This window comes from Gracilinanus agilis, chromosome 1, assembly GCF_016433145.1.
Source record: "Gracilinanus agilis isolate LMUSP501 chromosome 1, AgileGrace, whole genome shotgun sequence".
In the NCBI taxonomy this organism is placed as follows: Eukaryota; Metazoa; Chordata; class Mammalia; order Didelphimorphia; family Didelphidae; genus Gracilinanus; species Gracilinanus agilis.
In genome coordinates this window covers 516,304,525-516,316,670 of record NC_058130.1, presented here as the reverse complement: position 1 = coordinate 516,316,670, position 12,146 = coordinate 516,304,525, and the positions used below count along the sequence as shown (strand labels likewise).

The window sequence follows — 12,146 nt, the reverse complement described above, 5'->3', positions numbered from 1 at the left end:
CTTCTTTTTGTTATTATTCTTTCTCTTCTGAACCTCCTGATGCTGAGTAGCCATCATTAGCCCAGCAGCTTCTCAGCTTTATCCTCGGGCTCAGTGTCTGTTCCCAATCTATTGGCTCCTGAGGTCTGAATTCTGGTTTTTTCCAAGGTCAAGCCCCCTGGTGGGCCCTCTTGCTTGTTCCTCTGCTGGAGGTTTCTTTACAAGTCTCAGGGCGCTGCTTCTACAGTCGTATACCCGTCTGCACTGGTTCCCCACTTAGGCTTAGTTCTGCCTCCACCCACGCCTCTACTCAGCCGGCACTCTGCGCGCCCAGCGTCCTGCTCCGGCGCGCGCGCTCAGATTTCGCGTGTTTTTTTGACTTAATGGGGTCCTAAGTCTTGCTGCTGTCAGGAACAGGTCCCGGAGCTGCTGATGACTTGATGGGTGCCCCAAACTTGCTCTATTTCTTTTTAGCTGGGTTCGGAGCTATAGGTGAGTGTGGAGGGGGTGGGGGTGGGGCGGTTGCTCAGCTCGCGATTGAGTGAGTGAGAGCCCTTTTTAGCCTGGAAATGTCTCGATTCCACGTACCTTCCACGCTGTGCCCTGTTGTGGGGTTCCTCCGTTCGTCTGGACTTGTTTTTATGTCCCCTTGAGGAGTTTTGTATGTTTCGGTCAGGAGAGGTTAAGAGCTGCTTCTTACTCTGCCGCCATCTTAACCCGGAAGCCCTGGGAGTTTTCATTTTGAGGGTTTCCTTCAGGAGGTTAATTCATTCCATTTCTACTTTGCCTTCTGTTTCTAAGAGATCTGGGTAGTTTTTATGAATTTTTGAAACATGTTGTCTAGGGTCTTTTTAAGTAATCCAATAATTCTTAAGTTATCTCTTTTTAATGATCTGTTTTCCTGATCAGTTGGTTTTACTATAAGATACCTTGTAGTTTCTTTTATTTTTTTTCAGTCTTTTGACTTTGTTTTCTTATTTCTTCATGTTTCATGGAGTCATTGGATTCCATGTTGTTAATTCAAATTTTTAAGGAGTTAATTTCTTGGGGAAGGTTTTTGTGCCTCTTGTTCTATATTGTCAATACACTTTTCTTATATTTCTTCCATTGGTCTCCTTTCCTTTCCCATTTTTTCATGTTCTCATCTGATTTTTAAAATCAGTTCTTTTTTTTTGTTTTGTTTTTCTTGCTTTAACTCTCCCAGGAATTCTTGTTGAATTTCTGTCCAAGCTACCCTTTTTTTTTCAGGCTATGCTTATAGATGTTTTTGAGATATTCTCTTCATCTGGATTTGGGTCTTGAGCATCCCTGTCATCATAATAGCTCTTTATGGTATTTCTTTCTTTATTTATTCTTTCAGCCTACTTCTTTAGTTTGAACTTTTGTTAGTATTGGGCTTTCTGCACTTCTAGGGAATGGGGGTGGGGGTAGGGAATGTCTGGCCTGAGCTTCAGTTCTCTTATATCTTTTTTTTTTTTTTTACATTTTTTTTTAAACCCTTGTACTTCGGTGTATTGTCTCATAGGTGGAAGATTGGTAAGGGTGGGCAATGGGGGTCAAGTGACTTGCCCAGGGTCACACAGCTGGGAAGTGGCTGAGGCCGGGTTTGAACCTAGGACTTCCTGTCTCTAGGCCTGACTCTCACTCCACTGAGCTACCCAGCTGCCCCCTCTTATATCTTTAAGCTGCTTTCACAACTCATGCTAAGAGCCTACAACTTTTCAGTGCTTCTAAAGTGTTATGATCTAGAATGGCATCCATTCACTATCCTCCTGGTCTGAACTCAGCAAGTCTCTGATCCAGGTTTGGGTCTGTTGGCTTGTTCCTGGTTGGGAGTTTCAGTATACTGCTGCTGGGCTCAGCCATTATAAGCCTGCTGAGAGGCTCTGTGGGTTCAGATCAACTGAACTGCAGGCTCCCCTCCAGACATTCCCTTTTACGTTTATACCTGGTCTATAGTGTAAAAACAATTTCTTCACTCTGCTCTTGAGATAAGAGCCACACAGCTACAGTTTGCTTCTAGAATTTATTCCTTATTCAGTACATAACCAGGGACTATCAACCACTCCTCTGGGACTGTTCCCATCCTTTCTGCCCTGGATCTGTGACCCAGATCTGGGGAATGAGCCACAGAGCTGCCAGATGGCACCTGTTCCTGCACCATGCATTAATTTAGGGATCCCTTGTGATCTCTTCTCTACCCTGGTGCCCAGTCTCACTCTCTTCTAGCCCCTGGGATCTGAATGTTCTACAAATTTTTTTTTAAACCCTTGTACTTCGGTGTATTGTCTCATAGGTGGAAGAGTGGTAAGGGTGGGCAATGGGGGTCAAGTGACTTGCCCAGGGTCACACAGCTGGGAAGTGGCTGAGGCCGGGTTTGAACCTAGGACCTCCTGTCTCTAGGCCTGACTCTCACTCCACTGAGCTACCCAGCTGCCCCGTTCTACAAATTTTATTCTTGGCTAGACTCTATCCTCAGCATCTACAAACCTCTGGACTGAAAAAAAAAATATCTGGTTTTCCAATCAATTGACTTTTACGTCCTATTATTCTTTTTTTTCCTTAGCAGCAAATTGTAAGATGAAAATTAATATCCAATAACTCCAAGTATTATATAAGATTTATTAATAATCACTTGAAATAGAGGAAAAGTAAAGCCTGAGTAAAGAGCAGTTTTTCCCGACCGCATACCCAAGAGAAGAGAGAGAGGGGCAGGGTTACAGAAACTTTATCTCTTAAATGTAAGGGCATAATGTAAGTATGAAAATGGGGCTCTGGGAAATGGAGTCCTGGGGTACAAAATTCTAATTACACAAAATTTATACTGATATCAAATGTAATCACTAATTTAAACTGTGCTTTACATTGATCCTCATAACAACCTTAGGAAGTGAGCTTTACAGATGAGCAAAGTGGGGCTAGGAAAAGTTTGGATAATCAGGATTACATGGCTACTAAGTGTCTGAGGCAGAATTCAAAATCAATGCTTCCTGATGGCAAATCCAATATTCTATCCATGGCACTTCTTAGCTGCCAAATTCCAATTATAAAAGTCTAAAACATAGGTATAGTGGGGAAAAGACATTTTAAGAGAGCCAATAGAATGTTTGTTAAGAATTATAGTTTCATATATAAAGGTAAATTTTGTTTCAAATATGAGACTTAGATACTATTTGCTCTAGTGTTCACAAATATATGAGAAATAGAATGAATGAGAAAAAGTAGAAGTAACTAGAAATGTATGATATTTAAAACTACCAGATTCATTTCCCCCTTTTTTTTAAGGTTGTACTTAATGCTCAAAACATCTGTTTCTGAACAATAATCCAGCAACTTTGGATTGTAGACATTTTAGCCATACCTAAACAGCTAATTCAGATGCTAAGGAAACAACATATTAAAAGTACAATGATTGGGCAGCTGGGTAGCTCAGTGGATTGAGAGTCAGGCCTAGAGATGGGAGGTCCTAGGTTCAAATCTGGCCTCAGACATTTCCCAGCTGTGTGACCCTGGGCCAGTCACTTGACCCCCATTGCCTACCCTTACCACTCTTCCACCTATAAGTCAATACACAGAAGTTAAGGGTTTAAAATTTAAAAAAAAAAAAAAAAGGTACAATGATTGCCCAAGGATGAGAGAAATTCTGATTAATAGGCTTTCCCCTTCTTATGCACACATATTTTCTTTCTGTTAGAAGGAAGAAGGTGGTAAAGATTGTTTCTAACAGTAGAATTAAGATTAACAGTTACTAACTTCTTCTCCTCTCTCCTTTTTTTTTGATGGGGTCTCTCCTAAGCCCTACTCCTACTCTGGAAGAGGTGAATGCCTGGGCTCAGTCCTTTGACAAGTTAATGATCACTCCAGCAGGAAGAAATATTTTTCGGGAATTTCTCCGAACAGAATTCAGTGAAGAAAATATGCTCTTTTGGTTGGCCTGTGAGGAACTGAAACAGGAGGCCAACAAAAGCGTTATAGAAGAGAAAGCAAGACTGATATATGAAGATTATATTTCCATTCTTTCTCCTAAAGAGGTAGGAAACAATTCCCTAGACTATTTCTATTAGTTTAACTATATCAAAAGTGTCAATTTGATAACATCACTCCCTTTAATTATTTAGGCATGTATACTTCTATTATTCTGACATTAGAAGTCCAATCCTACACCTCAGTCCAGTATTTTGGAGGATATTTACAATTTCTATCTTTAGGTCCAAGTAAATTCATCCTAACAGGTCTTTCTTCCTTTCTTTTTTTCTTTCTCTCCTTCCTTCTTTCCCTTTCCTTCCTTCCTTCTCTCTCTTTCTCTCCTCCCTCCCTTCCTCCTTTCTTTCTTTCTTTCTTTCTTTCTTTCTTTCTTTCTTTCTTTCTTTCTTTCTTTCTTTCTTTCTTTCTTTCTTTCTTTCTTCTTTCTTTCTCTTCCCTCTCTCTCCCTTTTCCCCTTCCTCCTTCCCTCCCTCTTTCTCTTCTTATCTCTCTCTGTCTCTGTCTCTGTGTCTGTCTCTCCCCACCAGCCCAGATTAGATATAATGACTACTCAAGAGTCCAGTCTCACTGCAATTAACATAGAAATTTCTGACCTGGGATGATTCATCTTCCCTTATGCAGTCTGATGATTCTCTGCTCCCTGGGGCTTCATACTGTTGCCAGACTTAGTGTGGATATTCAGTCTTAGTGCACTTGCCCTACTACTAGAACTAAGAACTACTAAGCTCAAAATGTCTTTAAAATAAATTCTCTCTTTCCTACTGATATGGCACTAATAAAATTGTTGTTGTTCTTTTTAATTCCAAAGGTCATTTTCATTTTGCCATTGTGTGTAGTAAACTTTAATCCTGATAATTATATTTTCTATGGAAAAATCATAATTCCATAAAGATTTTCCTAAAGCATTATTGACAATTTATAATGTTATCACAATTATGAGACTATTGCTACAACATTTTGTTAGAGATTTTTAATATGAGAGACACTATAGAATTGCAGTATTGTGTTTTGCAATTTACAGATGATTTATCTTCAGTACGTTACTGATACATCATTTTCCCATTGAGAAGTAGCACGGCATAGTGAGAAGGGACCATATTGAAGAATTAGACATTCCAAATTCTAATTCTAGTTTGAAGACTCACTACCTGTGAAACCTAGGGCCAGTCATTTTAAATTTATTTCAGCCTTCTCATTTGTAAAGCGATAGTTATGATACTTGCACTACCTGCCATATAAGAGTGTTATGAAGAAAGAATTTTATAAACTCTGAAGCACAATATAAATGTAAGGGTTTTTTTTTTGAGTGTGCATTTTCTGATTGTCAAACATGTTTCCCACTTGCTGTTTCCCATTTGGTGATGGTGGTTGTTTTTTAAAGACCAGGTTTATAACGCTGGAGTCATTTCTTGGCATTAGATTGCCAGGAGCATGATTACAAATATCTGATTTTATCATTATTTATTAATAAAAGTAATTGCTCCATTAATTATGATGCATAAAATTTTATTTTTCCAAATATAAACATCTTTTCTCAAAGATACAAGCTTGAAAACTAGTTCATCATTTTTGGTAGAAAGAACAAAGGACTGAGTTTGAATTCTGCCTACTTAATAGCTAAGTGACCCTAGACGAGTCAATTTAATTTCTCTAAGCCTCGGTTTCTTCATGTGTAAAATGGATAGTAATAGTACCTACTCCATAGGCTTGTGGCGAATATCAAATGAAAGAGTGAATGTAAAGCATTTTAGAAAATTGAAATCATTATATAAATGATTATGTAAGAGTATGACCTTAAGTCAGTCACTTGATTTCTCTGGGGTTCAGATGAAGGTAAAAAGAGGGGAATGGACTAGATAACTAAGTTCCTTTCCAGCTCTAAATCTATGATCCTAAATGCTTCAGATGGGCTCCTCTGCCCTCTCTACATGCTCCGATGAATGCCTCCTCTTCCTGCGACTCCCTTTTCCTTTTAAAGATCCCCAAACATTGTTATAAAATCTATGTATAAAATGTGTATATGCTATAAAACCCATGACCCAGAACAAAAGCTCGGTGATTTCTCCCAGGTCCATAGCTTAAATACATATATACCACCGGGAGTTGTGGGAAAATAAGAATTTGGCTCATATCTAAGTCTCAGCTTTCATATAAGCAGTCAGGCTAACTACACATGAAATATAATATAAAGCAGGCTTTATTTTACCCAAAAGAAAAATAAAAAACACAAAGGACTCAAACAGACAAGATAATTCTCCTTCCCCATTCAATGGTTCATCACATTTATGGTGCTACCTGAGATTGGAGCCCCTCCCAAGGGAGAAACATCTGAAAGAGACAAAACAAAATTCCTATCTCCTAGTGAACCCCACCACCACCCCTCAGGGACCTATAGCCTCTTCCAGATTTATAGTATGAGCCTAGGACTCAGAGCTATCCTGAAAGGGAAAAGCACTCAAGTTCCCTCCAGTCAATCCCTTTCTGCCATAAGAGCACAGTCCACACAGCACGGGTAGGCCTTCTCATATCGTGGTTGTGTCCCTTATGGGTCATCAGCTATTGCTCCTATTGCATCAGTGATGGAGCGTTGTCCAAGAATTCTTTCTCTGTCCTAAGGTTCTAAGATGTAGAATTTCTTCACCTCGTCAAAAACTCTAGAAAGGGAACACACAATAGAACACAATAATTCGAAATGGAGAAACACAGAAAAAGAATTAGACTTCTGCTTCGAGCCAGAGAGCAGAACCAGGAGCAAGAGAAGGAAGTTCAAAGTCGGCAAATTTAGGCTCTACGTAAGGAAAAAATTCCTAACCATGAGAACACTTCAGACGTTAAATAAGCTACATTGTGAAGGAGGGGGTTTCCCTTTTGCTCTTCAAAGGCCAGATAGATGTCTCATGTGATTTAGAAGAAATTCCTATTAATGTATAGGTTGGGCTAGATGGACACAGGACCACAGAATCAGAGTTTGAAGGGATCTTAGGGGTCATCAAGTGCAACCCTTCATCCCCATTTTTCAGATGAGAAACCTGAGACAATAAGCATAAGCCTTTACTAAGTGCTTGCTACAGTTGAGGTTCTGTGCTTCATCCCAAGAATACATGTGTTGGTCATTTCAGTTGTGTCTGACTCTTCATGATCCCATGTGGGCTTTTCTTGGCAGAGATACTGGAATTGCTGGCCACTTCCTTCTCCTGATCATTTTATAGTTGAGGAAACTGAGGCAAACAGGTGAAGTGACTTGCCCAGGGTCACACAGCTAGGAAGTATCTGAGGCCAGATTTGTACTCAGGACCTCCCATCCACAGGCCTGGCTCTCCATGCACTGAACCACCCAGCTGCCCCCTCCTCACTAATTTTATGAATGAGGAAATCACCTTGTCAAGGAGATCTCAAATGAGGGCCCTGACACCCAGGATTTACACTTTATTATAATAATAGTAATTCTTATGTACATTGGATTTGGGTTTTATAAAGCACCTTTCTTACACACCTGTGACACAGATATTATGAAAATCATCTCCATTTTTACAAATAAGGAAATCGAAGCTCAGAGAGATTGCCTGTTTTGCTCATGGTCACACTACTAGTAAGTGTGTGAGCCAGGATTCAAATCTGTGTTTCGTGAGGACATATGCTCACTGTATTGCCTCATAATATCATTTTTGAAATTTTTATCTTCTTTTTCTAAATTACACATAAAATCATTTTTAACACTTTAAAAAAATTTTAGAGTTCCAAATGCTCTCTCTCTCTCTTTCTGTCTCGGTCTCCCTCTGTGTGTCTCTCTCTGTCTGTCTGTCTGCCTCTCCATCTCCCTATCTCTATCTGTCTCTTCTTCCCTTTCTCCATCTCTCTGTGTATTACCTTATCTGCATTTTTTGCATTTTTCTCTATTGGTGGTTTCAACTGGATTCATTTCTTTCCTGTTAAAATGCTGTTGGTAGCAAGAAAATTATTGTGGCTGTTAACCTATGGTCTGTCATGAGAATGATCTTTCTCCATTGAGTTTCTTCAGATCTTCCTTGCCTTTCTACCTGGCTCTTCTTTCCCCTACTCCAATATTTGGTATTTGGCTGCTTAGTCTGAATTTCCAGTTTCTACCCTCCTCCTTTTTTCCTAGACTTCCCCTTGAGTTCTTTGTGCCTCACAATTAAAGTATTAGTTGGGAGCAGCTGGGTAGCTCAGTGGATTGAGAGTCAGGCCTAGAGACGGGAGGTCCTAGGTTCAAATTTGGCTTCAGACACTTCCCAGATGTGTGACCCTGGCCAAGTCACTTGACTCCCATTGCCTACCCTTACCACTCTTCCACCTAGGAGCCAATATACAGAAGTTAAGGGTTTAAAAAAATTATTAAAAAAAAATAAAGTATTGGTTGACTGAAAACGTTAAAAAAGAGAGAGAAAAGAGGCACTTTCTGTTTCCATTTCTTGTCTCTCTCCATGTATCATAAATAAATCTATAGACTTGGAAGAGACCTCAGAGGCCATTTAATCTGACAGCAAGTGGAAATGAGGCACTCCTTTGCAACATCCTAGATAAAAGGGAAAGTCTCTGCTGAATATTTCTCATGAAGAACTCACACTCTCACCCTTGCCACCCTCCGGCAGGTCTGTTAAAATCTTCCCGAGGGGCAGCTGGGTAGCTCAGTGGATTGAGAGCCAGGCCTAGAGATGGGAGGTCCTAGGTTCAAATCCGGCCTCAGACACTTCCCAGCTGTGTGACCCTGGGCAAGTCACTTGACCCCTATTGCCTACCCTTACCACTCTTCCACCTATAAGTCAATACACACAGAAGGGTTTAAAATAAAAAAAAAAATAAAAATAAAATCTTCCCGATACTGACTTCTTCCTTCACAATATGGCTCTGGTGTCTCCAGGCTAATGACACAAGACTGGCTTGTTCCTAGGACATGGCATTCTACTTCCCATGACATTGCATTCGGTGACATCTCCCTGCCTTGAATAGGCTTGTCTCCCGTGCCTGGAATGCTCTCTCTCCTTACCTCTTCCTCCTCTTGAAATCCCTATTTCCTGTGAAGGTTCACCAGACATGCTACCTTCTTCAAGAAGCTTTTCCTAGTTTCTCTTGATTCTAGTGTCCCTCTCAAATCATTGTATATACATTGTATATAAATATAACATACATATAAATATATTTGTTTATTTAAATGTTATGTATATAATAGATGTATGTTTGTCAGTGTAGTATACAGATATACATATATAGTATTTCTTTAATAATTTTGTACCTTCTAGCAAAATGTAATTCGGGAAGGAACTAGTTTATGATGATATCTCTAGCATCTAGCATATTTTGTTGTTCAGTTGTTTCAGTTGGGTCCAAATTTTTGTGACCCTGTTTGGGGTTTTCTTAGCAAAGATCCCAGAATGGTTTGCCATGTCCTTCTCTGGCTTCTTTTACACACGAAGAACTGAGACAAACAGGGTTGAAGTGACTTACCCAGGGTCACACAGCTAGTAAGTGTCTGAGGCTTGCTATGAATTCAGGAAGATGAGTCAGAGCTGGCACTGGATCCATCCAGCTGCCCATAACAAACACTTAATAAATGCTTGCTGACCGATTCTACCCAAATCTCCTTCCCTATAGTTTTTACCCACCGGCATTAACTCTTTGGGGCCATGTAGATCAAACATAATCCCTCTCTTTATAGGTCCCTTCAAATCCTCCTCTCTGCCAATTACATTTTTCTTACTCGAGCGGAACATCCTCAGTTCCTACGAGCAATACTTTATGGCAAACTTCCAAGTCCCTTCAGCGTTCTGGCTGCTTTGGGGGCTCTCCATGCCCTACCAAAATGCCAACATCAAGGTGTCTCCTGGGCATCTACTAAACAGAAGTTTGGCAAAATGTGTTCTTTGGTGACTATGAAAACAGTTGACCAGAAAGAGCCTTGACAGAGAGCCAGTCTGGAGATGGGAAGCCCTGGGTTCAAATCTGGCCTAACCTCCTAACTCTGGGACCCTGGGCAAGCCACTTGACCTCAGGAGCCTCACCTTTACTGCTCTGGTGCCTTGGAACTGATATTTAGTATCAATTTTAAGCAGAAGGCAAGGGTTAAAAAAAAGAATAATTTGAAATTTAAAGGTAATTTTAATTACACTTGCACTTACTGCATATGAAATACAGTGTATGCATATAATGCTACAATCACCACTTGGTCTTGCATATTTCTTCTGGTTTTGGAGCAGTGCACATTTTATCTTATTTTATTTTTTAACTTTTGGCTTACACTGGAAACTCTCATAGGCTTCTGTTGCCTTTGGCTCATGCCCTTGCCTATATTATGGAATATGACTCAGAGGATCATAGATTTGGAGCTAGATCAGACCTTACAGGCTGAGTCCAACTCTCGTTTTAGAGAGAAGAAACTGAAGCCAAGAGAAGTCAAGTGAGTCTGTCTAGGGTTATGGAACTAGTAAGTCTCCCAAGTAGGATTTGAACCCAGGGCTTCCTGACTCGAAGCCTAGCATCCCATCCATGATGCTACACCCCAGGCTGTCAGCTAAGTAGAGAAGGACAGGGAAACCCAGAAGGCAGTTCAGTGATCCTGGTTGAACCTACCAAATTTCAGTCTCTGGCAGCAATACCCAGGACTGTTACCCTTTGGTATAACTATGCCTATGAGCTTTCGGGCAGGAATATTCAGTCTACTACTTCAGAAAGTAGTTGCTCTGCGGCCACCTGGAGAGAGAGCAACCTAATAATCCTGGTGCTCCAGGAAAATTTTCAGGGCTCTCAAAAGAAGGAAAATTTGGTCTTCTGGATGAATGCCAAGGATCTACGATTTCCTCTGTGTGGAAACTGCCTTTACCAACATATGGTGACCAATTTGTTACTCAGAAGCATATATTGGGAGATTCCAGAGTCTCAGAGAGGTCAAATAACATGGCTAAGCCCATGGTCATAAAGCTAGTAAATGTCAAAGATCAACCTCTAAGTGGACTAGCTCCAAATGCAGTGCTTAATCTATCGTGCCATGCTGACTATACCATTTTCCTTTTTTAAAATTAAAAAGAATTTTTTTAGAGAATAAAAATGTTTTCAGTTTTTGTCATTGCAGATATTAGGGAGGGATTCTTTATTTTTTTTTTTAATCCAAAAAGGACATGAGAATGGAAAAAGAAAGTGGGTAGGATGGAGACAGGATAAGAAATGGAAAAACTGAACAGAGCCTAATGCTGACATCTTTTGCTTCTATCCACAGGTCAGTCTGGATTCTCGAGTAAGAGAAGTTATCAACAGGAACATGCTAGAGCCATCGCAACATACATTCGATGATGCACAACTTCAAATTTATACCTTAATGCACAGAGACTCATACCCACGATTTATGAACTCTGCTCTTTATAAGGACCTACTTCAGTCCTTATCTGAGAAGTCCATCGAAGCCTAGGATTTTCAAATGTATTTATTATTAACATTAACAAAATCAACAACAACAATAAACTCATGGGCCACATCTAAGGACAAAAAGTTTAGAGATGATAGTATCTTCATCTGACTTAATACTCAGGCATATTTTAATAATGGACATTTTTTCTTTTTACAGAGGGCTTTAAAAGCACAAGCCAAAATGCAGTGACCGATCTCGAGAGACGATGGAAAATATGGCTTGTCCTTTTACAAAGATAATATTTTTATTCTTCTAATTATAGCAGCATGTTCTCAAAGGCAAAGGCTACCCTTGTAGAAGGCTTCTGATCTAATTTACTTGATACAATCACTAAAAAAAAAAAAAAAAAAGAAAGAAAAGAAAAGCAACATTCGGACTTTTTGTGTGACTTACATCAATGGCTACTCTCCATCCTAAAAAGAAAAGCTGTTCCAGTAGCGGCCTGTTAACTTCTACCTTCCATTGGCACTCTCACTTCTGAATGCAGCATACATTTGTGCCATTACCACTTGGCCTGTGATAGGCTGAAATTCACATTTTATAGCCATCTTTTAGTAGATGTGGACCCTAATAATAAAGGCATTTTCCTTCGCGTTAGGATGTAGGTATGCATATCCATATATGTATACACAATATGTCTAAGCAGTGTTCCCCTGATATGGATCAATCTCAGATGTGTGGGCAAAAAAATGATTGGGGACACACTGCTTAGAGAGAATTCTTTTGTTGAAAAGAGTTACTGTTATTTTAATATCAAGGTTTGGAT

At 39.9% G+C, this 12,146-nt stretch overlaps 1 protein-coding gene across 1 annotated transcript in view; it reads left to right on the top strand.

The window, feature by feature from the left end:
• RGS20 (regulator of G protein signaling 20) overlaps positions 1-11,380 on the top strand; it is a 147,088-nt gene extending 135,708 nt beyond the window's left edge. Inside the window, exons 5-6 of the mRNA XM_044658016.1 lie at positions 3,776-4,010; positions 11,192-11,380. Of these exons, the coding sequence (XP_044513951.1) occupies positions 3,776-4,010; positions 11,192-11,380 (424 nt within the window). The remainder of the gene's footprint in view (positions 1-3,775; positions 4,011-11,191) is intronic.
• Positions 11,381-12,146: the final 766 nt, after the last annotated feature.